This window comes from Corella eumyota, chromosome 5 (assembly GCF_963082875.1).
Source record: "Corella eumyota chromosome 5, kaCorEumy4.1, whole genome shotgun sequence".
Taxonomy (NCBI): Eukaryota; Metazoa; Chordata; class Ascidiacea; order Phlebobranchia; family Corellidae; genus Corella; species Corella eumyota.
Window position 1 is genome coordinate 8,204,416 of NC_137494.1, and position 24,049 is coordinate 8,228,464.

At 29.8% G+C, this 24,049-nt stretch overlaps 7 protein-coding genes across 7 annotated transcripts; 2 read left to right on the plus strand and 5 right to left on the minus strand.

Moving 5' to 3' along the window:
• Positions 1-37: 37 nt before the first annotated feature.
• Positions 38-1,596, plus strand: LOC145753701 (F-box/LRR-repeat protein 12-like). The gene has a single exon (XM_082570125.1). The coding sequence runs from the start codon at positions 127-129 to the stop codon at positions 985-987; it is 861 nt and encodes a 286-aa protein (XP_082426251.1). The 5' UTR covers positions 38-126; the 3' UTR covers positions 988-1,596.
• On the minus strand, positions 1,132-4,902 carry LOC145753699 (SWI/SNF-related matrix-associated actin-dependent regulator of chromatin subfamily B member 1-A-like). Its single transcript, XM_082570124.1, has 9 exons — positions 4,702-4,902; positions 4,468-4,579; positions 3,999-4,128; positions 3,506-3,646; positions 3,116-3,243; positions 2,725-2,894; positions 2,369-2,559; positions 1,886-2,017; positions 1,132-1,739 (listed from the first exon to the last, which is right to left on the minus strand). The coding sequence occupies exons 1-9, from the start codon at positions 4,798-4,800 to the stop codon at positions 1,709-1,711; spliced, it is 1,134 nt and encodes a 377-aa protein (XP_082426250.1). The 5' UTR covers positions 4,801-4,902; the 3' UTR covers positions 1,132-1,708.
• Positions 4,903-5,508: 606 nt separating this feature from the next.
• Positions 5,509-10,360, minus strand: LOC145751952 (chondroitin sulfate synthase 1-like). Its single transcript, XM_082568115.1, has 5 exons — positions 9,379-10,360; positions 8,829-8,955; positions 8,387-8,587; positions 7,421-7,840; positions 5,509-7,236 (listed from the first exon to the last, which is right to left on the minus strand). Exons 1-5 carry the CDS (start codon positions 10,308-10,310, stop codon positions 5,710-5,712), a joined length of 3,207 nt encoding a protein of 1,068 aa, XP_082424241.1. The 5' UTR covers positions 10,311-10,360; the 3' UTR covers positions 5,509-5,709.
• Positions 10,361-11,668: 1,308 nt separating this feature from the next.
• On the minus strand, positions 11,669-15,545 carry LOC145751971 (mitochondrial outer membrane protein SLC25A46-like). The gene is made up of 9 exons (XM_082568145.1): positions 15,392-15,545; positions 15,141-15,305; positions 14,642-14,742; positions 14,175-14,252; positions 13,873-14,094; positions 13,467-13,612; positions 13,120-13,273; positions 12,675-12,773; positions 11,669-12,349 (listed from the first exon to the last, which is right to left on the minus strand). Exons 1-9 carry the CDS (start codon positions 15,522-15,524, stop codon positions 12,140-12,142), a joined length of 1,308 nt encoding a protein of 435 aa, XP_082424271.1. The 5' UTR covers positions 15,525-15,545; the 3' UTR covers positions 11,669-12,139.
• A 3-nt stretch (positions 15,546-15,548) lies between these two features.
• LOC145751972 (U6 snRNA-associated Sm-like protein LSm5) lies at positions 15,549-16,195 on the minus strand. Its single transcript, XM_082568146.1, has one exon. The coding sequence runs from the start codon at positions 16,167-16,169 to the stop codon at positions 15,888-15,890; it is 282 nt and encodes a 93-aa protein (XP_082424272.1). The 5' UTR covers positions 16,170-16,195; the 3' UTR covers positions 15,549-15,887.
• Positions 16,196-16,864: 669 nt separating this feature from the next.
• Positions 16,865-18,277, plus strand: LOC145753423 (chymotrypsin B-like). Its single transcript, XM_082569835.1, has 4 exons — positions 16,865-17,250; positions 17,365-17,556; positions 17,654-17,845; positions 17,914-18,277. Exons 1-4 carry the CDS (start codon positions 16,865-16,867, stop codon positions 18,275-18,277), a joined length of 1,134 nt encoding a protein of 377 aa, XP_082425961.1.
• A 249-nt stretch (positions 18,278-18,526) lies between these two features.
• LOC145752624 (WD repeat and SOCS box-containing protein 1-like) lies at positions 18,527-23,923 on the minus strand. The gene is made up of 10 exons (XM_082568927.1): positions 23,741-23,923; positions 23,316-23,381; positions 22,914-23,121; positions 22,554-22,702; positions 21,873-21,979; positions 20,891-21,016; positions 20,492-20,673; positions 19,780-19,896; positions 19,434-19,544; positions 18,527-18,940 (listed from the first exon to the last, which is right to left on the minus strand). The coding sequence occupies exons 2-10, from the start codon at positions 23,374-23,376 to the stop codon at positions 18,769-18,771; spliced, it is 1,233 nt and encodes a 410-aa protein (XP_082425053.1). The 5' UTR covers positions 23,377-23,381; positions 23,741-23,923; the 3' UTR covers positions 18,527-18,768.
• Between the last annotated feature and the right edge of the window lie 126 nt (positions 23,924-24,049).

The window sequence follows — 24,049 nt, forward strand, 5'->3', positions numbered from 1 at the left end:
CGTGCTATCATTTATCAAACTTGCTTTACAAGAAATGATAGTGGTGAAAATAACGTGTTAGTTCAATATATTACGCTTTAGTTTTATTTTTATGTTTTGCACATTAAAATATTGACAATATTACACATGAATTCGTCGGATTGGTTTAACCAGCTGCCTGATAACATTATAATTGAAATATTTGGGCAGTTTACCTCAAAAGAGTTACTTAGATTGACAACAGTATGCAAACGTTGGGAAATGCTCATACGCGATAAATGGCTTTGGAGAATCGCCAAGTTTACACCAGATCCATTAGAAAAGAAACAATTTGAATCTATCATCAATCGATATTTTACAAATTATACAAAATCGGTAGACATTTGTGGTAAATGGAATGGGTGTAAGACTTTAAAAATGGACACATATTCATTGTCAAATCCTGTTTTAAATTTACTTGCCGAAAAAAGTCCAAGTTTGACCTCATTTAGACTTGAAGAGGAAAACCTGAACCAAATTAATCTAGAACTTTTACCTTCTTCTTTAGAACATTTATCATTTATACGATGTGACATACCTCCATCAAGTTTTAGTGGATGTAAAGGAAAATTTAAGGAATTAAAATCGTTAAGTTTTAAGAGATGTCCCCGCTTAACCGAAAACCATCTTAAGTGTTTTATTGGCTCCGAGAAACTAAAAACCATTGAAATTTATGGCTGTTACAAGATTGACAACGATGCAGTTCAAGTAATAGTAAAGCATTTTAAATGTTTAAAAACTCTCTCATTAATTGGATGTGCTAGATGTACTGACAGCAGCTGCTTTGAAATTGCTCGGTGTCTCAACAAGTTGGAATTTCTTGATATTGAGGAATGGACTGGAATGACCGAGGCGGGTAGAGATGCAATTCTTAACAATATGGGGAACCTCAAATTCTTTAGTTTAAAATGTCATCAAATTAATTATGGACGAATGAAAGTATATGGGTCAAGATTGTTAGTGACTTAATATTTTGTTGAAAAATTCTGATATTGCCAAGTTCTTGCTGTTTTTTTTTTTTTTTTAAGTTCTTTTTTATTGCATTTACATGAAATGACCAAAAGTTGAAATATATCAAAAAATTTATGCTAGCAACAGTTTTTTCAGATAGCCTATCAAAATATTTTTCGTATTAAGGTACTACAAGTTTAAGTAGGGTCAAATTAAAATGAAGATCACAGTATCTTAAATTTTTATTTTGGTTGTTAATGCCATTCAATCAAGATAACACACATTTTCAAAACTTTCTGTCATTACTATAGAGTGTTGTCAACTAACTTGCTTTATTCCTTCTACCTCATATTTGTACAATCAATCATTTCCTTATTAAAAAAAACAAATTTGCTTTCAATATCAGCGCTTTTAAGTTAATTATCATATTTTTTAATATATATACATATATGTAAACAGGCTGTTATTCACAAAGGTTTGAACACAAATAGTACAATTTTATATCCTGAATTTATTAGAAAAATTGTGAAAAAAGAGGCGGTATTTCAATATTACCCACTAAATAACATATTGCTGGTCCAACAAAACAAGTTATTATTGTGCATTGCACATATTTGTCTGACTTCAAACATTAAATAATTATTTTACAAATCCCCAACTATGTATTGTTTTTTGGGGTTTTGTGTAATAATAAACTTTCCATAAGTCATTCCAATATTAGGTAACTCATTCAATATAATCACCATGCTGTAGCAAGTCTTCGCATACGCCTACAAATAAATCACATTTTTAAAAAAGCTAACAAATTTTATATTTATAGTATATAGATGAAAAAATTAGGTACCCCAAAAACTGTCCTGATTTAAAATCATCTTGGGTATTTTTAGCTACAAAGGTTTTACAAAAATTAGCTCACCTTGTATTTCGATCTTGATCTCGGATCTTTTTATCCATTTCTGCATCAGTAAGAGTTTCAAGAAAAGGACACCACTGATCTGCCTCACCACTGTTCCGTAACGGCAAATCGATTGCCGGCAATGGATTTTCACTAAACAAATTAATTATATATAATTGCGAAAAAAAATTCAGACTATTCTTTGGATAGTGTAAAACACTACTAAAACATAATAAGGTGGAATACCAGAAATTTAAAATGGAATAAAAAATTAATGTACACCCAATACATCTATTTATAATAGGACTGAGTTGGCGATATATATTTTTATATAGAATTAAGTTAGTACAGTCAATTTAAACTCAGGATGAAAAAAAGTGCTGTTTGCAGAGCACAGGTAAGTTACTACATTACATACTACAAGTTATAGAAGGGGCTCATAGGAATCGTCATTAAACTAGTTTTACTTAATGTTAAAAAACAACTATATGATATACTTTGTACCTGAAAGCATATGTTCGTTGATGCCAGCTTAACTGGCCTCTGATGCTGTAAGCAATTGCAGTGACAAATTCTCCACCTAGACCAAGATCTTGGCACAATTTCATTGCAAATTTTTCTGGACTGTTGTTAGCGTCAGACATGTCCCATTCAAATTGGTCAACTAAGCTGATATTGCCGACATGAATGTTCAGCTACAATAAATAATCGTTTTAAAAATCTTTTAAAGAAAGAAAAATTTATTAATTTTACGATTTTGTGGATAACTTTATAGCCTTTAAACCAAGAGTAATATTTTAAAATGGATTGTAGTCTTTATTTACTTATTGTCAGTTTATTTTCATCAATTTAATACAAACCTTTAAAATAACACGTTGATCTAATTGTTCGGACAACAAATTGGAATTATTAGGAAATGCTTCGATTTGAGTTCGAATGGCTTGTGCAATAACAGGAACAAAAGTTAAAGAATTTAAACCAAGATCATCGCATAAAACCTCGGCAAACATCTCGGGAGTTATAAGTTGTTCTATTGAAATAGAGACAATATTAAAGTTTTTATCTAGGTAGATGTATTTTACGTTGCTAGATCATATAGGCTAGTTACTTTAACATTTTGCAGTTTAGGTCAATAAATTTATAATTCTGAATAACTTACATACATCAATTTTGTAAATTGCAAAATTAAAGTCAACACAAAAAATGACTTAATTTACTTTTTTTAAATTTAAAAATATAATAGATACCCACCATTTTTATTCCAACAAAATGTGTCTCTTAGTTTCTGACCATCTATTTCCATGTCAAGACGTATTGGAACCAAAACTTCAGGTTGGGAAGCATTAGTGTGTATTGCTGCTGGTCCTCGATCATCGTAACTATAATAAATTCGAAAGATACCATAATTACCAAACACTTGCTACAAAACACTCCCATATAAATAATGTTTCAAACAAGTATGGTGTGATATTTAAATTGTTTGATGATTTTCACCTCTAATTACAATTCTTGATAGTTACATTATTGAATATTTTTTTAATTTATCAATTACAATTGCTCCTTAAAACTATTTAGAACAAAAAATTTAAATTTTATCATAAATTAATAGGGAATCATCACGGATTTTAAAATGCATTTTACCAAAAAGGAAATGTTCTTATCTTCTTTCTGCTTTTTGAAAGGTGTGTAACAGCTGTTGCACATGGAACAGCATCTAAATGATGCGAGCTATTCGGCAATGTTGGTGCCCATTGACTATTTCGAGTGTTTTTCTTAACATCTCTACAAGTAAAAAACAATAGCAAGTAAAAATTTATATCGTTAGAACAAGGTGATTGTTTTAGGTCATTTGATTATGAAAATTTTCAGTATTATCTTTTTTATATATACCTATAATTATTAAAATCAGCCAGACTGCAGACCTTAAGGGTTTAGTGTAAATTAATCAAAATTGGAGTAAAATTGTGTTAATTTTTTTTAAATTGAAACGTTATATTCAAATAAGATGTTTAAAATAACAAAATTAATACAATAAACAGTGTAGTAGCTTTAAGTTCTGCAGTTTTGAAAATCAGTTTTCCAGTTTCAGAACCATTACCAATAAATCATATCATAGTAAAATAAAAGTATCCACCTGTTAGAATATGCTTCACTGGAGTTTAAAGAAGCAGCTTTGTATTGGAAATCATTTCCCTCATAGATATTCTCAACCTCGCTAGCTTTTAATAGTGAGACATTTGTAGCAAGGCTGCTGTGTCCTATGTCTAAAAATAAATAAAAAAGAACCTGTAATAAATGAAAAACGAAGATTTTATTGGGATATCAATCAGTCTGGAAAGTAGGGCAGTTTTTGACGAGATCTCATGCGTGCAAGCGTAAAAAATGTGGTGACTGCGCTTGTGCGTACCAAAATTTTTGGTTAACGCATTTTACTTAAATTTGGCTTAAATATGCTACCAGAAGGCGTCAGTATACGTGTGCCCAAATTTTTGCATTTTTTTTACCGAAAAAAATCTCGTGCATGCATGCTGCCCTACTTTCCAGACTTGGATATAGACCTGTATATACTGTGTTGTATTATTATTATATAATTGTTATTAGACCTGGTGAACGAGAGGCAATTAGTTTTCTTTCCTCGGCTGTAGCCATGCGCCTCCATAATGATGGATATCGTTTGTAAAGTGACCCACGAAATAGTCTTAGGTAGTTTCCAACCTGTTAAAAAAACTTTGTATATATAAAATGTTTTCTGTTGCAAAGTCTAAGGAAAGTTGTTCTTGTCATATTTAAACATATTTGTTAAATATTTTTTTATATATTAAAAATAAAGATTTTACCTCAGAACCAATCATGTAATAATCCCCATTCTCTTCAAGTTGAAATTTTGCCGGTTTTTGTCCAAATGTTCTTGGTGCAGAATCATTTAATTTTGACATAATGTTTATATTTGTCTTTTGCCAGAATGCTAGTTGGTTTATAAAATAAAGTATAAAAAATTATCTAAATAAAGAACTGCTAAAAACTACTGAAATACCGAACTTTCGTTTATCCCTGAACTTTTTCTATTTTGCGGTAATAGTGTATCATAGGAATCGTATTTTGTCACGGTACAATAAGTAACGGCGTACTCTTTATTTATAGAATTTTTGTAAAACTAAATTATTTCAGTTTAAATATTTCTTTTTAACGCGAACGTGTTATTAGCACAACTAAACAAACGAATAGTAAGTAATCCAGACTCGAATAGTATGTGGTCAAGAAGCCGGCGTGACTCAATAGATGTTCAGTTCTTTCTTAACAGATGAATAGTTTATGCCTGCATAACATACGTATATTTCATTCTATTACATTGCAAAACTCCATCATGCCCCATAACAAAAAAAAAACGTTGCCAATTTCTTTGTCTTTGTAAACCTGTAAAGTTATGTTCTAAAAGTTTTTTTGTTGTTGTAAAATGTATAAAAATTTTCTCTTATATTAAAGATAGCAGGAAATTATAGATTTTTCTGGGCGCATTTTTAATACTATTTTGCAGTCAATTATAAAGATTCTTACTGGCTAAATTGCTAAAAAAACATTTAATTTTACATTTTATTTATATTTTGATTCTATAATAAAAACACAAATTGTGATTATCAAATTTTATTAATTTTAAGGCTACGATGATTCATTAAAAAGGTATAAAAAAGTTCGATAAAAACAACAATAGAAAATAAATAATAAAAAATAAATACTGAAGATGTAACTGCTTGCAACGGAGTATTTAATGTGCAGTAGAATATAAAGTGTACTAATAATGTAATATCAACTAAAAAAGTAAAAAAACAATCAATTGCTAGCAAGGGTTAATCAAAACTTTTTGACTTATTTTTTAAAATTGATTTATTTGCATCCTCAAATTTTGCAGTTCGTATTTTGTGCTGCTTTTTAGGTTGAACCCTAGCTAGAACTGGGTCAATCTCGCTAACTGGATCACTCAATATGCCCACCTTTAAGGGCTGTTTCGTTGGCTTATTAAACCAATATGGAGCTAAGTTTAATGTTGCAGTTAATCCAGAAGCCCTTGAGTGCAGGCACATTCTGAATTGATTTTCTGCAAGAGCGTTATCACAGAACGAGGGATGATATACATGCACCAAAGACGGCTCAAATGAGCGCATAATCTGTAACTTAGATTTGTGGTCAGTTTGTCTTCTAGCAGCCACTTTGTGTCGAGATCCAGTCACAAACTTGTCGACTAAATCAACATCTTCAAGTCCCCAGCCTTCAATAGAAATATCAAAGCCACCAGTTGCCAGAAAATCTTCTTGATAAACACACAGCAAACCATAACCATAGCTCCGCCAATAACCACTCTTTTCTCTAATAACATAGTGGTCCATGTATTTTTGTAGTTGCCGGACAATAGAAGTGTTTTGTAATCGGTTTATTGTTGAATTCATGTTTCCAGTTATCAGAATATCTGAGAAATCATTTGGATGAAATTCGCTGAACAATATCGGGTAAAAAACTTGGCGTCCCTTAATTGTATTTGATCGACATTTGTGCAGAAATTCTTCCTTGAACACAACATCAATGTCACAAAAAAATAAAAGTGAGTCGTTAGTGAAATGAGAAGCACCCATCTCCAAGGCTAGTCCTCTTGAAAACTTTGCCTCCAACAAAATAATGCGGAGATCATATGATGGATATTTAGCAGCATAGCGATTGAGCACCTGTTGTGTTTGATGTGCTTCTTCTTTGATATGTGGCTTATCTCCCAAAAACAGGATTACCAACAAACTAATTGGGTCATTTTTAGACAAACTTACCTTTTCTAAATTTGACATAAAAGAACAAAATGTTTCGTGTCTACCAACAAGTGGGACAATTATATGAATAATAGTGACATCACTGTTAAGCACATCTTTTTCATATGAGGTAAATTTTCCAGAATCATAACGCACCAAATGAGCAGAGTTATTTGACATTTTGTTTTGATCAGCTATTAAATTATTGCTAATTCCTTTTTTAGAATTATACTCATCAGAAAGATCGGAATTTGAAAAAATATTGTTTCCACTTTTCCAAATGGAGTTAAACAGGGATGAAAAGAAGCCACTACGTGATTGATAAATAAGTAACTTTATATCGTCCACGTGTAATGAAATGGGTTCGTGAAAATTGGGTTGTGTAAAAGTTTGTTGCAGATAAGCATGTCGACGCACTGGAATAGTTATTTTCTTGCCTCTGTATCGTTTGTATATAAGCAGTAGATCTAGGACATAGTCCACTCCGAAAAGAGGGTTGACTCGCCGATACCCATAACTAATCTGCTTAAAGTCAATTAATCGGCCTCGAACTTTTGAGTTAGAATTCATTTTTCTCATGACCTAAACAAAGTTTAAAATGGTTTAAAACAGTTTTAAATTTTTTTTTTTAATTTGCATAACAAAGTAAGTGCTTCACTTTATCACTTTATCATAAATGCTTTATATAAAAAAAACTAACATTATAATTATTGGTACTATCAAGCTGCTTTTTGTAACTTTTCAAACTAAACTTTGGCAGTCTTACCTGCATAATAATGTTTCTATGTGCTAGTTGTCTGTCAGCTGAAATTGCTCTTCGAGGAGAGTTGGGAGGGAAAGAGTAAACGACTCGATCCGTAACATACTCCCAACCCAACACTTCGGTGCGACTTCGAGGTACAAAGCGCTGCAAAGAAGGAAAAACTCCGGTTAAGTACTCATCTGCAGTGGAGGTTATTTCAAGGCTTCTATCCACTGCCACCACATCTCTTGACAACATCTTAATTCTTTCCAGAAGTTTTTTTATTTTTCTTTCTCTCATGAATTTGTGCAGCTTGATTTGATAAGCCGGGTTTTTATTGGGGTGAAGTGTAAGTGCAGTGTAAAGCTTGGGGTTATGTCTGTCAATGTACGGGTCGATGTAACCCTTTCGGAGAGAATAATGCTCATAAAAAAGTGACTGAACCTAAAAACAAAAAGTTCACGATGAATTTTTTTTACAACAAGTAGCTCTTGTAGTATCAAAAAATGAATACAGCATTTTAACTTGGGCTGTACTAAACTAAAAATAAATTAAAATTTTTAAAGTTAATTAAGAATTCAATGTACAAGAAGTGGGGTAAACAAATATTAGGTCATTTGTATCTAGTATTGGCTAGTTGGACACTTGTATTGGCTACTTATTTCCTATGCGTCATAATTTCCACAAATAACTTTTCAATAAAATGTGTTAATGCTTAAATAAATACTAATACATCGATGTAATATAACTAGGTCAAACTGGTTACCATAAGATGTAAGAAAACTAAGTCATTTTATATCAAAATTTTTAAAATGGAAAAACATTTTTTAATGGAAAATATTTTTTTAATCAAAAACAATTTTTTAATTGAAAATATTTTTTTGATTTTGAATGCAAAATGAATACAAATAATAAAATGTCTAAAATCCACTATAAAATTTATCAAAATAACCACTCTTTTTATTAAGAAAAGGGTACACATAAACTTACCTCATAAGACCAAGCACAGTTGACATTAGCAAATCTGTGAATACAACGGCTAAGTTCAACGTCCTCATGCCACGAATAAAGGTTGTGAATACAATTCTGAATGTTAGGTCCCACTAATCGCAGCACCTCACGACTGAAAATCATCCCAGGTCCTCCCATGCAGTAATTTTCACCCTGATTTAAACTAAGACGGCCACGTTCCTAGTTATTAATAATTACTGAATTAAAAGTGGCTAAATGATAATTAAAAAGTTGTTTCTTAATATTTTTTAATGGTTTTGGGTTTTAATTAATTGAAAAAATGTTGTTTTTCTTTAAAAACATTTTTATTTGACATGGAGTTATTCACACAGTCAATTCAAAAAATTTTTTGTGTTATTTTACATTTAAAATAACAAATACATTATCGAAACCAAATTTGTACAATCTACATCTTAATTACCTCCTCATTTCCAAGTCCTGTTTGCCCAAGAAATATAGGTTCACTGCTGTTCAATTTTCTTAGGAAATTTTCTAGTTCTTGAGTTTTAACATAGGCATCGTCATCCGCTCTCATAAACCATTGGTATCTGGATAGGAAAATTTTATACTAAAATAATAGTCCATAAAGCACGATTTTATTTAACTGATATGGAGTCTTTTGTTTTTCATAAGTATGCTCTTAAACATTTAAAAATTGCTAAGTTAACTACCGGAACAACCTAAACAAATTATCTGGATGTAGTTAATGTAGCATGATGTTAACACTTTTAAACTTTAGCCTTAAGATTTGCAAAAATTAACATAGTTAAACAATAGTAACGTTACCAAGCAATTTTAAAATTATTATTTTTTAAGAGAGGTAACAAAGGTAAATAAGCATTAATTACTACCTACAAAGTAATATTATGCCATGAATTAAAATTTTAAAATTGTATTTTAGGATATTAACCTACAACAAATTAATATCAATTCACTAGTTAACAATTTTCAATAACTCAATCTTAACTTACCCTGAATTTAAATAGGCATCATGCATTTTTTTAAGTAACAAAAAAGATTTCTTTTGTGGCGGGTAAACATCGTCTTTTACACCTGGCAAACGAACAATAGGAATTGATTTGGTTGACACTTTAACACCCTCTCCAACATAAAATTCAATATCGCCAGGTACATCAGACCCCCAAGTATCCATAATAGCCACACCCCTTGTAGGAATATATTTTTTGGCACTGAGTACACCAACGTATAAAAACTTTTTGGGGTCTGCATTTGGATTATCTTTTAAAATTTGTTCTTTGTTTTTGCTATCCATCTTTAGAGAAAGTTGGATGTTTTTCCTTCGAAATTTGACCCTTTTTTCTACATTTTCTTCCTTGTTTGCATCTTGTTCAAAGTTTTCAAAGTCTAAATTCGTCTCGGGATAATTTTGAATGTTGGACAAAAAGTTTGGTTCCTTTAAATTGTCAAAATTGTCTTCACCTTGCATTGGTTCCGGATCGCTTTCATAAAATACCTCCAACTGCTTTTGACGCTTTAAACGTTCCTCCTGAATATCAAATTCATTTCCAAAACTGGGATCAACTTCTATCTTATTGTCTGAGAATTCATTGTTTTCTAAAACACGTTTTTTAACTGCGTTAAAATTAGAATCTCCATAGGAAACTATTTCGTTATCACAATCTTTCTTGATTTTTACATCACTTTTCCGTCGACGAATTCGTGCAGAATCAATTAAAAATTGCCTCGACCCATCATTTTGGGTGATCACAATTTCAATATCTGTTCGATTTGGAGCTGGAATTGCAATCCAAGAAGCTAAGTTAAAACCTAGAAGAATTCCAATAATCAATCCAATCACTCCCCTTCTGCTGAATAGGCGGCGATTGGAACTGCTCACCCTGCTAATGGTGCTTCTGGTATAACTATCCATTCCAATTTGCATTGGAATGGCAAGTTTTAAAAATCCTTATTCCATTTCAAGTGGTTTTTACAAAAAAGGATCATAACCTGTTAATATTAAAATTGTAATCATTAGATTAATTAACCATGCAATTTGTAGTTGTATACATTTAAATAAAATACACTCGAATAAATTCACGATTTCCATACAACATGTTACGTAATTTTAACACCAGTAACAATGAACGTCTTTGTTTTAATGTATAGCGTAGACAAATCTAAATATTCGCTGTCTAGAATTTATTGTAAGTAATAACTGTAACTAAATAAAGTCAATACGGCAGAGCGTAGACTTATTGGTAGACCAATTAAAGTTTTGTTTATTCGTTAATAAACTTTTCAAATCAGTGTATAAACCTGCTTCATTAAAATGCTAGACTATTGTCAAACACCTGAACATCAAATTACATTGCGGCAACTAATCTGGCTATTTTGGGTTGTAAGCGCGACCTTATACTCATTCAGGAAATTGTTAATAAATAGAACAAAACCGCAACGTTTGTTAAACTGTCTGAATCATTTAATTTGTTTATCGCACATAAACGTGAAACTAATGTAAACATTAAAAACCTAAAAATTCATTTATTTTGAGTAACAATTTGTGTCCAAGTTTAAACAATTGTAACTTAAGACTGTTCTTAGCAATCCCCATAGGAAACAAAAAAAATAGGCCGGAAATCAAAATATACTGACTGACTAGTGTCTTTGGGTGGTGAGGCGAGAAATACAGTGATCGATCAAACGACATTAAGTCGCTGAGCTATAAAAGAGAATGCAGTGGTTGTACTTGATACCATAGACAGCTGTGGGTACGATTTTTAAACAGCATGATATAACCCACGCGAAAACTAACTTATTATTTGTTTCGCACTTATATATGAAAATTACATGAGATTAGAAATAAAATTACAGGATTGAAATGAAAGCAATGAACAACAGGTCCAAATATGAAACTATTAACGCTTTTTTTTCAGAAATGTAAAAAAGTGGCGGGCGCGTTTCTATATGGTTTGGCCTTGTTTTAGAGCGACGTAGTTGCAATATCTTGTCTGAGCTATTTTTTTGGCTCTTTTCTGAAACATAAAATACATATATTTAGCCATGTACCTTTGCTAAATCTAAACTTTATTATCGTTTCCGCTTTTTGGGATTACATTTCGGTAGGTTTTATTTAACATAGGCTCCTATGGTATTGTTTACTTACAAAGACTTACACTTCTGTACATATATTGCGCATCAACGTATTTGGTTAAAAGAAGAAAATAACCCACAACGCAACGTATTTGGTTAAATATTTTTAAATACTTGTATTTAAACAAATTTGTTAATTGTGCATTATTAATTGATTTTATGATTTTGTTATTAAGATAAGCATTCAGTTGGGTTAGCCAGAATTATGCATCATATTTATTTTCTTTTTTCACGTCGTTTTACCAATATTTTAAAGGTTTGAAATTGTAACAATATATTAAAAATTCACAGTCACAAGTAACTTTTTAATTGTTAATAAAATATAAATATAACAACATTTCCCCAAAAATGATAAACAAAACTGATGAAAGTATACAAAGAATAACAAGAATAACACAATGGTAGTATAAGTAAGTCAACAAGCTATATTTAAAAAAATGTAAAGCAAATAAATTAACAAATTAAAGCAAATAAATGTTACAATGAATTTGAACACATTATAATTTAAAAAAGCAAAACAAAATTAAAAGAAGCAAAACAAAATTAATGCAACCCCAAAACTGAGAAAAAAGTTAGAAGAAAAAAAATATTAGAAAAAAAAACAAAGAAAAATAAGAAAAATTAAATAAATTTTAAAGCGAATTGCGTAAGTTTCAAAATACCATATTTTAAACCATATTGTAACATCAATGCACCAAAACCTTTGTACAAACCAGCAAAGCCTTCAGTAGAAATAATTGTATGAACACAATCAAAAAAACCTTCGTACTTTAAATTGACGGGCAAGAAACCTCTTCCCATATCAGTATTGTCAATTATAGTCCTAGTGCCCTGCAAAGTAGAAAAACCTTTAAATTGAGTTTTGACTAAAAAAGTCATTGTTTTAAACAAATACCAGAAAGCAGAATATTGGCATATGTAAAAATACTAATAATTAGCCAAAAAAGATACAATAATATATAAAAAAATGAGTATATACAATAATCACTTATAAATTTTGAATTTAAAAAAAAAAAAATTTTGAATTTTTAAAATTTTGAATTTTTAAGAATATGTTATAGTTTCCTTTTATTACAACTTATTTGACTAAAGAGATATTTCAATTAAAAAAAAAAACAGAAAAAAAAAATAAATACAGAATTTTTGTTTAAATAACCTGAATTTGGAGTCTGTGTAAAATAGTTTCTGTTGGGTAAAAGGCAATGTCACAAATTAGTTCTGCAATGAAGGCTGCAGATAACTCAGTGTAGTGAGTCTAAAACAAAAAAAATACTATTTTTATAACTTGGTAATAATTTAAACCATAGTACTTAAATAATTTTTAACACAAGTCAATAGCCTGCCAGTGGCAATTTTAGTTGTTTTAATATAGTTGCAACTCTTAATTTATAATTGCCTGCGCACCACAAACAGAAGCCTTATTTATTTTTCCGTCTCTTATTTGAACATATATATGTATATATTAAAATTAAGGCTTACTATATGTTCATAAAAATGGCAAGGTTTTTACAATACTATTAAAAATAAATATTATTTTAGAGTTTTACACCAAAATAAGCTCTTTTTTAATAAATTGTCCTATTAAAATCACAAAAACCTACTTCGATAAGTGTTTGAATTGTAGAGTTATCACAGTTTTGTACCAACGGCTCATTACTGTTGCCAGGATTTAGTAATTGTTTATGGTGTCGACGTTCTCTAGCTAATCTCATCAATTCCAAAATAACTTGTTGTAATATAATGTAAACAATGTATCTATAAATACAATATTTAACGAATGTTATTTATTATGCTGCAGATGTATCAATTTGGTGCAGTAGCATAAAACCAAATGCAAAACATAAATATATTCCTATTACTTAAATGTATACTTATTTATTCCTAGTCTTAATGTGGGTAAATTTTAAACAAAAAATTATTTTTGAAACTAATATATATTTTCTCTGACCTTGATAATGAATTTAGCACTGATGGAAATAAGAGTTTATAAAAGGGTAGCAATCTTTGATTTTGTATTTTTCCAAATCCAAACATCTTGACAACTCCACATTGTAAAAATGAAAATAACCCAGGTGTTTCACTTGTCATTTCACTCTAAAAATAATAAAATTTGCACCACGATGTGACTTAATATTGAAATAAACGTAAAAAAGCTGTTAATTAATGACTTACAGTATAAATAAATGTAATTAATAACTTGCTACATATTTTTTGGATCATATTCACTACGTGATTCAAAACAGTGTTTAATGTAGGTAAATACATTTGGTACGCAACTGCCATATATTTTGCTCAGATTTTGTTTTGATAGTCCTAATAAAGAAATTACACACAACCAACTAAAATAATAGTACCTGTACGCTCTCAATAAGATGTGCAGAATAAAATGGAGTAACAATAACTGCAACAATGGTTTTCAGTGCTAGGTGACCACCTAGTGAGTTAAGTGTTAGTTTGGCCGGCATCTCTTTAGGAAGTTTTCCTTTGGAAGTCTCACTGATTATAGCTTCACACGAAACTTCAATTGCTTTAATTCCCATACTGCTACCAATTCCTTTCCAAAGACAAGACAGACCCTAACAAAATAAACGTATGTCTTTTAGGTTAACCTTTACTGCTATAGAATATTTTTTAATTTTTAAAATAAATTACTTACTTGACTGCGTTGTAAATTAAATGCCAATGAAGTTATCGTAAAAGGAGTTAAATGGTATCGTCGGGCAATATGATTGATCTAATAAGTAAATATGTTTTTATTAATAAATTACTGCTATGTAATTTTTAGGAATTTTTTAACCAACTAATAAACATAAATGCTTATTGCTGCACCATGTAACTGGCTTACATACTGCAAATACTACATAAGATGGCAATGTTAACTTAAGGCAATTATCGAAGGTTAAATATTAATATGAAGTTGCCTGAATTTAAAATAACAAGTATATATTGTATCTATTTCGCTCACGGACCCTTTTTTGTTTTTAGTGTTTTAACGCTTAGAATATTTATATTGTAAACAATTTTCTACTTTAAGTTGCATTTTTTTAACAGTTAAAATCCTTTTAAAAACGTCTATGATATCATTTTTTGCAAGCAAATGAATTTTAAATATAGAGGTCCCACCTGACATTGTCTTCTGAGTACAACACAAGGATAGAGAACAAAAAAATTACTCACTCCACCAGCTATTGTAACCCCAAGGGAAAGTAATCTTTGGTTGTGTTCTAGTACAAAGTATTTTTTTAGTAAATTTGGTTAAACTATCTAATTCATACTAGTTAATTTAACGTTGCATTATTATGTTAATCTTAATTAAAATAGTCTAAGACATTAAATATACAACAGTATTTTGTCCCCCACTTTTTATACAAGAGAATATTTAATTTTTGTATATACCATATATAGCAAATTAGTAGGGCGTTGTGGATCATATACAATATTATGTACAACTCAAAATCCCCCTAAAATAAAATAAATGGCCAATTGTGATGCATGGAAAAATTATCACATCACTCACAACAATTTAAGTTGTAAGTTTCGACCATATTGGGACTATTAGAATGCAGTCAATCCCAGGGTTTAAATAAAAAAAACTTATATAAATAAAAAATAATTTACTAACCATTGTTATCACCAGTAGTAGCTGAAACATCAAAGTTTAAATTTTGATTGCTTATCTTTTTATTTGAATAGTTTTCAAAGTGGTATTGTTTTTTCACATGGGAATCATTCTTATCCTCATATGGTCGATATAGCCTTTCACCATGACGCATCCTAGTATTATCACCTATATTTAAAAAGTTAAAAACTTAACTTAATTTACTGTCAATTAAATTACACAATGTACATAGACTTAAAATTAAAGAGGCATACCCAAAAAGTTTTTGACGTTGACTTGGTCATTAAAATGAACAGAGGGTTGGCCACTTGAACTTGTAGAAGCTGCCCCTGCACCATGTAATCTGTTGTAACTGGCATGCAACCAGTTCTTTTTCCGCCCTTCCATTTAACTTAAAATATTTATCTAAAATCTATCAAAAAATGTTGGTAAAAAAAAGGCCTACTATTTCACCAACAAAAATCAAAAAAATTGTTGATTTACTTTTAAATTTTACATACATCAAGATAATGTAAAAAAAGAAGTAATGTAAACATAATTTTAAAACCAAAAACTAATACATGTTTTTTTTTTTAATTACTTGAAGTAAATAATATTTACAACAGTTACTTACAACAAAAAAAACAAAAATATAAAAACTAAGCTAGCATTTTCAAAACCCAATTTTATAAAATTGTTTCCATATATGATTGTTTATGATTGAAAATAAGCATTACTTTTCAATCCCTATTTGTTTAAGTCATTAGGGATTTAAACATTGGGCCCTTCACCACCTGGTACTAGCATAGTTATATTATTTCCATTTAATAAAATTTGGTCCAATTTTGATATTCTTCTTCCCTCTGTTGTGCATTCATATTCTGTTACATCCTCTAAAACCATGTTAACAAAATCATCAAACCCTAACAATGTTCCCACTATTTCTTTTTCGCTTTTCATTATAATGTGAATCTTTGATCCGATGCATTTGTCCACCAATTCCAGTGGTAAAAGTTGAGACTGATTGGCATCACCTGCACCCGCTGCAGCCATGTTGTTACGTTTTTTTAATTTAAAAAAAAAACTAAGAATTATAAAAAAAATTAAAACTGACTTATTGTAAAAAACTAGAAAGCAGACTTAATAATTTAAATTAAACATATCTAATTGCTTGTCACCGTTGTTGCACTCGTGGGTTAACAATTATAATTTACATTCAACGTATTTACTCAAAAGTCCATTGGGCAAGTATATGATTTTCGAAATGTTACCTATCAGCCTATAGACCGTATTGAGTATATGGTAATATTAAACTAAAAGATGTGTAGCGCAGTAAATTACAAAACCTTACAAAACTTTATTGCATTAATAGTATAAAAGAAAATATAGGCGAAAAAAGTCCAAGCATGAGATCAAGCTACACTTACGTCAAAATGTGCGAAGTTAAGTGTAATCTAACAACTTTATTGTCGTAACCGATTAAAACCAAACTGTGGCCTTTTCGCCATGCCACGCCATAAAATTTTATTTATTACTTATATTTATAAGAAATCTAATTTACTGGGCATATCAACAATAACCTTTGTTTATTAACAAACCTTCAATTTTTAATTGAAAACATAAGCTTTAGTATATGTTTGATGTAAAACTAAAAACTAAAAGTGGTAATTTTGAAGATTCAGAATTCAGGCTAAAGATTCAGAATTCAGGCTAAAGATTCAATAATTAAACAATAGCCGTAAACCATAATGCCTACAAGAACAGCAAACTCTAAAAAAAAGAGATCAAATCCAAGAGAACTTGCTGAAAGGGAAATAGAAAACAATGTTGATGTAGAAGGAAAAGTAAAAGGCATTAATGCAAAACAAAAAGTTTTTGCATTGATTTGCTTGGTAATTACCGCAGCAATAGGATTAATTGTAACATTTTATATAACAAAAGATGTCTCCGAAAATAATCAAAACGACGGCGATGGCAATGCCAACGATGTTCTCTTTAATGAAGACTGGAATCGGCATTCTACGAAAGATGGTTGTGGTAAACCTAAGATAAAACCTGAATTAATAACAAAACGAATTGTTGGTGGACTTGAGGCAAAAAGACATACTTGGCCATGGCAAATCGCAGTAATGAAGTAATTGTTTGTATATTGTATACAATATAACGTTCTTTGCTAAAGTATGTTATTCATGAATTACTAAGACATTGCAAAAATCGATATGCAAACTTTTCCAATAATAAATTTTAGGTATAAGAATTTTGGTGGGGGCACAATATCAATCAAACATCTTTGTGGAGGAACTGTAATTTCACCAAAAAGTGTAATAACCGCTACACATTGCTTTTTAAATAAGCAGAGAAACGATGTTACAACGGATACCAGTAGATATAGAATTCTCGTTGGGGGACACGACAAAGCACAAATAACAGATGGTGCTAAGTAAACCCATTTAACTGTTTTAAAGGCTTTTTGAAGTTGTTTGTCCTATTTAAGTAACCTGACCCATATTTTTATGTAATTTGACTTTTGTTTATAGATTGATTGAGATTCTACAAATAAATCACCACCCCAAAAACAACCTTGCATCGTTTAGCAAAGGTCCCGGTGTTCCAGTCAATGACATTTCAGTGTTACAGTTAAATGATGTTATTGATCCATCCCAGTCTGTTCCAATCGTTACATTTGCCTGTCTCCCACAGCCATATGAAGTTCTTATATCAGGAAAAAGGTAAAACTAAAAAAAAAAAAATATCAAATTTCGTGTAGTTAATTACATTGTATGGTAATATATTTCAGGTGCTGGACTTCAGGTTGGGGGCTAACACAGGGCACCGGCTTTGAAACGGTGTTAAAACAAGCTTCGCAAAAAATCATATCTCAAAGATCGTGTAACGTTTTCTATAAAAACCTGATCAGCGACGAAGTGCACGTTTGTACAATGGAGAACAACATGGGAACATGCCAAGGTGATAGTGGTGGGCCGCTTGTATGTCAAGATGACGACGACCAATGGGTTTTATATGGAGTTGTGAGCTTTGGTCCTCAACACTGTTCACAATACCCAAGCGTTTTTTCTCCAGTAACCAACTACATACCTTGGATTTGTTGTTTTTTGGAACAGTTGGAAAACTATGGGCCGTGTTTGTCAATAAATTGCTGATCGATTTATAGTTGGTTTTAAAATTAAGAAAAATGGTCAAATAAGAACCATAGACATGAAAATGTTTTTAACTGTTATAGCTAAATGTTGAATAAATTTTAACTTACGTCATTTAAACAACAACATAAAATATATCCAGGACTGTTAATTCTAGTTAATTTACAGATTTAAAACAATGAAATTACTTATTTTTTTAGCACTGCCTGGCATGTTAAAACTTAAAATGTTTTTTTTACACATCAATAAATAAACAGTTATATTTAATCTTTTTAAAAAAAGCTTTGAACACCATGTTATTATTAAACAATAAAACACCCATAGATATGAAAATACGTTTTCAAGACAGTGTTAAACAACAAGCGTTGTTAACAGCCGAATAAAAATCTATAAGCTTTATACAACTGCCGATTTGCTACTTTTAGTCCTCTACGACCTACGTTAAGCTACGTATTTCCATTTACAAAACCACAGTTAAAAATTTACACAATATTTCATAAGTTATGCGTTTTGTACAAAAGAAAGTCTCTGAATGTTTTTGGAATTAGAATTTGGTCCACAATTTTGGATGAAATAAATTTTCTTGCAGCCAATCTGCTCAAATGTTGCAGCGATAAAATTTTGTTGAACGAATTGCTGATAAGGGTTACAGATCCGTCTTTTTTTCTGTGCAACAATAAAAAAAAAAATTTTTTTATGTTTGTAAGGTCGGGTTTTCCACAATAAGGATAAATCGATAGAAAAAAAATTGAAAATGTCCCAAAAAAGCTATTAAAGCTAATTGGTTACATTTTTAAAAATAAACGAAAGGTTGAAAAAGTAATTAACATGTAACTTAAAGATGATGATTACTGTTTGTATTAAATATACAATTCTAATCTTTATGCATATTAGTATCAAATATATAGTTTTCAATTGCACTTTAAACTAATCTCTAAACTCAGACGCTGCTGTATAGTCAGAAACTTGTACTTTTAGCGCTAGTGCAACCTGTTAACAGCATAATCAATCTTTAATCCACATATAGCAATGCCCTTTAGCCTTGCCAAGTAGGATTAATAAAACTTTCTTCTAGGAAATGCCATTAAATTTCGATAATGCGTTATTTTTGAAAATTAGGTTTTCGGAACAAGGCTGAATCAACAACAGGGGTACATACCCAACTGCAATAATTCGGCCATCAACAGAAAAAGTACACTGAAAACCACTCTCATCTAACAAATACTCCTTTACAGAATGGTCCTTGTCACACATATTCCATACCCGCAATCTAAAAGTTAATAAGCCTTAAAATAAAACCTTCATGAAATTTAAAAATATACAAAAAGACAGACTTATAAATTTATGAGCAACTGAAACATCACAGATGTTTTATTTTAGTGGAACAGTTATTACTAGCAGGACTTAACAGCCTAAACAGAGGTACGTCAACCCAATCTCTAGATGACTTTGGCAGTTAAGGATGTTGTCGATTATAAAGCATAACATATTTAAACAAAACTAACCTGTTGTCCTCGCAAACTGTTGCTATCTTTGAACCATCATTAGAAAAAGAAACAGAAGAAACCCATGCACCATTGGAACCACCAGCATATATAGGACAAGGAAAGGGATGCATGTGACTAAACATAAAAAATAATAAAATTTTTGTCCTGGCTATCTATATAATATGAAGCTTGGGATACGATGTTTGAACAATTTATAGGTCTTATAAAATAAACCTTAGTTTGTAGTGGGTGGAAAAATTATTGTTGCAAGCATATTATGAGAGTTGCAACTATATTACATATTCTCTAAATCCCAGTAATACATTTTTTTCACATAAATTTGTTGATGGAATTATTATGTAAAAGTTAACTATTGCGCCAAACAACAGAAAAACCCAATTCAAAGTCCACATTTTAGCATTCCGTGTTATTGTCTTGGCAACATTGCTTATTCATTGTCCTATTTTTTGTTTTTAGTCTCAAGATGAGTCAACAATTTTAGAAGTGCTGATAGTGCAATAATATTTAAATACAAAATGTAGTAAAAACATAAACTTAAATATAATATGATTCTGGTATGTACTGCACAAGACCTTACAGAGATTTTTAATACATAAAAGGTGGTAAAGCAAGGCTTTATGTTTTTTATGGACTTCTGGTTAGAATCTAGTTCAGTGGATTTATGTGCAGTAAAAAGTAATGAGTAAAAGCAAAACATATTATACTGTACCACAAAACACAAATTTTTTTTTCAAGTTCAGGATCCCATATTATAACAGTGGTGTCATATGAGGCAGTGGCCAGTAATGCTCCATCAGGAGACCATGAACATGAAGCCACATCGTTCATGTGACCATGCAGCTCTTTTAAAATTGTACTGTGGCGTTTGTCAATCAAATTCCAAATGTTTACCTAAAAATACGAAGTACGTCATTGTTTTTTTTTTAATGGGATAAGAAAACATTTAAATACATATTCTTTCTAAATTTTTTAAAGGTTCTGCAACAAGAAATTTAGGAAGGATTTTTGTTAATTTATGCTACACATTCCTTATAGAACAACAATTGGCAATCAAAAATATTTTGGTTTAAAGTATTAATTAATTTCATATTATTTTTTCATAGCCTACCATTTTTCCCATTCCAACAAAAGCAATGATGTGGAAATTTACTGGGGAAAATTGACAATCAAAAATAGGAAATGTCGGCCCTTTGATCGTGTGTGACATATTACCCCCATCTTCTAAATCCCAAACCTTAAAATAAGAATAACAAATCAATTGGGTTTAAGAAAATAACATTTTAAATTTCCTTCAAAAAATACTTCTGTTAAAAAATTATTTTTTATTTTTTATTTCTGTATATCAGTATTCCATGTAAGTGCATATATTATTTTTTTAAATATTCTCAAGAAATAGTATACATTATGCAAGTCCTTCCAAATAAACAGATCAATTATTTAAAAACTAATTGGCAACAAAACAATAAATATAAGTGTATAATTTACATAACTAATAAACAAGATGCATAAATAATGCAAAGAGTCAGCCAAACACACTTAAAAATAGGCAAAAGCTAGATATGGAAAAGAAAATTAAAATATTCCCGTTTTCTTTTTATGTTTTTTTAGTTACATTTTATGTTTTTAACTTCCTTTTTTTAATACTGCTAAATAAAAAAAACAACAAATTAAAAAAAAATAACACAGCCCACCTAACTTTGAGTTTAATATGAACACAGTTTATTATAAAGTGCAAATTTTTAAAGTATATTGATTAAAAAGTTTTGTTTCACTTAACATGTTTTTTATTTTTTACCACAGCCATTTACACAAAATTTGTCACTGTGCAAATATTTGCTAGGCTACTCAATATCAATATACAAGTAAAAACTACACAATATTAACCAAAAAAGAAATTTATTGCTAATTGACATTGAATTTATGGTATTATTCAAACCATATCATTAAGGGTACAAGGTATGTATATAGAAAACCAATCCTACATTGGACAAACATTACAAAAATTTAGTTTAAAAAAAAACAAAGTTTTTGGGTAACACATTAAAATTTAATGATAAAAAATTACGAAAATTGAATCAAAATAACCCTACCTTAAGTGTTTTGTCAAGTGAGCAAGAAACAAGTATTGGTTGGTTATGAGCAAAAGTTAGACCTTTTACACTATTGCGATGATCCGACAAATTAAAAACCATTTCTCCTACAAAAAAAAAACAACAACAACAGATAAAATTTGTTTAGCCCATAAATAATTATAGAACAAGTTAGCAAACAAGTCATTTTTTAAACCATTTACCAAGACATTAACAATAAACTAAAGGGAACTCTCTTACTGAGTCGAGTCAAACAGTAAAGTAAATTGTGAATAAATTCCGAACTACATTACATTGGGTAAAAAAGTTGATTTGAATTAGATGATAATGATAACCAATGTTGTAAAAACACTTAATTTTAATATAGTTTAACTGTGTTGAAAGGTTATATCAATGTACAAAAATATCATTTACAAAATTACCAATAACAATTGTTGATTTAATGCTTTAATTGTTATTACGTCAATTTGGTTCGTCAGAGTTGTCAAATATTTTAATGGATGCCTTTTTAGATATTTTCTATTTGCAATCTCATAGTGACAATGTTTTAAAAACAATTTAACTTTTTTTTTAAAAGATTATTTTTTAAAATTTAACTTACAAGCAAAAACAACAAATGAATTAAGTTAAAAAAACCACTCAATTATTCAATTTGTTTAAAAATCTGAAATGAACGCCTACCATTTAATGCATTCCAAATTTTAATCTGTCCTGAGTCCATACCAGTTGCGATTAAAATTTGTTTTCTGTTCGGCTGGTTACAGTTTGTGTAATTTGGGGCAAATTTCATGGATATAACCACCTCTCCACAATCAATAACCCGACATTTTCTAAATATGAAACATTTTCTAAATATGAATAACTTTTCTTTTTTTTTTTTGTTAGATCCATTCAATCCCTGCAATCTATGTGAACCATTAGATCTAGTATAATTTATAGGTATATACAAAAGTGAAACTGGTAAATTTTCAAGTGTTACTAATACAACTTAAAATAGTTAAACATAGTAGGTATAAACCTTTTTATACAAAAAAAACATACTGGGGTGTGATAAGATTTTCCTCTTCGTCTTGGTAACTGTTGCCTTTAATTAAATTTAGAACTTTAATAAATCCCTGCCCAATGGACCATGCAAATAACGTTCCGCATAATGAAAACGAACAACATCTTGATTCTCGGCCAGGTTTCCACACACAACGTCGATGATATACACTCGGGAGTTTACTGATATTGTCCTCAAAGTTTACATCTAAAAATAACAATTATAATTAAGATAGTAGATATAAAATAATATTATATTTATTCGTATAAAATTTGAATTTTCAAGCTGAATTTTTTAGTTTACAACCTATATATTCATAGAGCAAAATCGTATAAATACATAAAATAGAAGAACCTACTCTGGAATTGGAAATATGTTATAAACGTTTGGTTTTAGCTTACCATCTAAGTTAGAATTTGGAAAAAAATGCATTTTGAGTTCTTCATTTGTGTAGTTAGGCATATTATCTAAATCAAACAAAAATGTTTAATTAAAATTTTTTTTTAAGAATTAAGGATCAAAATTGTTATAGATATTACGCACTGTATTAACATTTATACAGAAACCAGAGTCTATGTGGTTTAAAACATAATTTCGGGGTTACAATAATTTTTATAAAAAAATACTTTCAAATTGTTTTTATGGTTATAGCCAAAGTAAGTAGCCTTTGGATTAACTTAAAAAATAATAAGAGTTGTAGCAGTAATAAAAATCGAATTTAAAAAAAATTACTTATGTCCAGAGAATAAACCACTCTAATATGCTGTCAGGATAAATAAAATGTATACCACATTTGCTAAAAAAGTTTACATAATTTTGTAAGTACCTGCTTAAGTCATATTTTTATGAAACCAACGATCCAAAGTGATTTCGAAAAAGACAAATAGTTTATAGGCCAATTTTGAACTGGTTGGATTCAAAGACTACAGCCCCAGATAGCAATTAAAAGTGTGAAAAAACAATTATTTTTTTAAAATTAAGTTTACACAGAAAATTGTATTCACAAGCTCACTCTACAAATATAAAAATACAGTTTATTTTTATAACAAATAATAGTCTTAATTATGTTTAAAATTTGTTGAAATTTAGTCCCTAGATCCCTGTTGTACATTAAAAAAAATGATTTTAAAAATTT

What these genes read in the sequence shown, in the direction of transcription:
- LOC145753701 (XM_082570125.1), top strand. Translation starts at nt 127, where the DNA reads ATGAATTCGTCGGATTGGTTTAACCAGCTGCCTGATAACATTATAATT.
- LOC145753699 (XM_082570124.1), bottom strand. Translation starts at nt 4,800, where the DNA reads ATGTCAAAATTAAATGATTCTGCACCAAGAACATTTGGACAAAAACCG. An exon ending in ATTTTGTTGGAATAAAAATG is followed by an intron (nt 2,895 to 3,115) that starts GTGGGTATCTAT and finishes CTATTTCAATAG; the next exon opens with AACAACTTATAACTCCCGAG. An exon ending in ATCAACGTGTTATTTTAAAG is followed by an intron (nt 2,560 to 2,724) that starts GTTTGTATTAAA and finishes TATTTATTGTAG; the next exon opens with CTGAACATTCATGTCGGCAA.
- LOC145751952 (XM_082568115.1), bottom strand. Translation starts at nt 10,310, where the DNA reads ATGCAAATTGGAATGGATAGTTATACCAGAAGCACCATTAGCAGGGTG. An exon ending in CAGGACTTGGAAATGAGGAG is followed by an intron (nt 8,588 to 8,828) that starts GTAATTAAGATG and finishes ATTAATAACTAG; the next exon opens with GAACGTGGCCGTCTTAGTTT. An exon ending in ACTGTGCTTGGTCTTATGAG is followed by an intron (nt 7,841 to 8,386) that starts GTAAGTTTATGT and finishes TTTTGTTTTTAG; the next exon opens with GTTCAGTCACTTTTTTATGA.
- LOC145751971 (XM_082568145.1), bottom strand. Translation starts at nt 15,524, where the DNA reads ATGGAAGGGCGGAAAAAGAACTGGTTGCATGCCAGTTACAACAGATTA. An exon ending in CAACGTCAAAAACTTTTTGG is followed by an intron (nt 15,306 to 15,391) that starts GTATGCCTCTTT and finishes TTTTAAATATAG; the next exon opens with GTGATAATACTAGGATGCGT. An exon ending in ATCTTATTGAGAGCGTACAG is followed by an intron (nt 13,613 to 13,872) that starts GTACTATTATTT and finishes TATTATTTTTAG; the next exon opens with AGTGAAATGACAAGTGAAAC.
- LOC145751972 (XM_082568146.1), bottom strand. Translation starts at nt 16,169, where the DNA reads ATGGCTGCAGCGGGTGCAGGTGATGCCAATCAGTCTCAACTTTTACCA.
- LOC145753423 (XM_082569835.1), top strand. Translation starts at nt 16,865, where the DNA reads ATGCCTACAAGAACAGCAAACTCTAAAAAAAAGAGATCAAATCCAAGA. An exon ending in CAAATAACAGATGGTGCTAA is followed by an intron (nt 17,557 to 17,653) that starts GTAAACCCATTT and finishes TTTTGTTTATAG; the next exon opens with ATTGATTGAGATTCTACAAA. An exon ending in GTTCTTATATCAGGAAAAAG is followed by an intron (nt 17,846 to 17,913) that starts GTAAAACTAAAA and finishes AATATATTTCAG; the next exon opens with GTGCTGGACTTCAGGTTGGG.
- LOC145752624 (XM_082568927.1), bottom strand. Translation starts at nt 23,376, where the DNA reads ATGCCTAACTACACAAATGAAGAACTCAAAATGCATTTTTTTCCAAAT. An exon ending in TTGTTGGAATGGGAAAAATG is followed by an intron (nt 20,674 to 20,890) that starts GTAGGCTATGAA and finishes TCGTATTTTTAG; the next exon opens with GTAAACATTTGGAATTTGAT. An exon ending in GGCCGAATTATTGCAGTTGG is followed by an intron (nt 18,941 to 19,433) that starts GTATGTACCCCT and finishes ATTGTTGCACAG; the next exon opens with AAAAAAAGACGGATCTGTAA.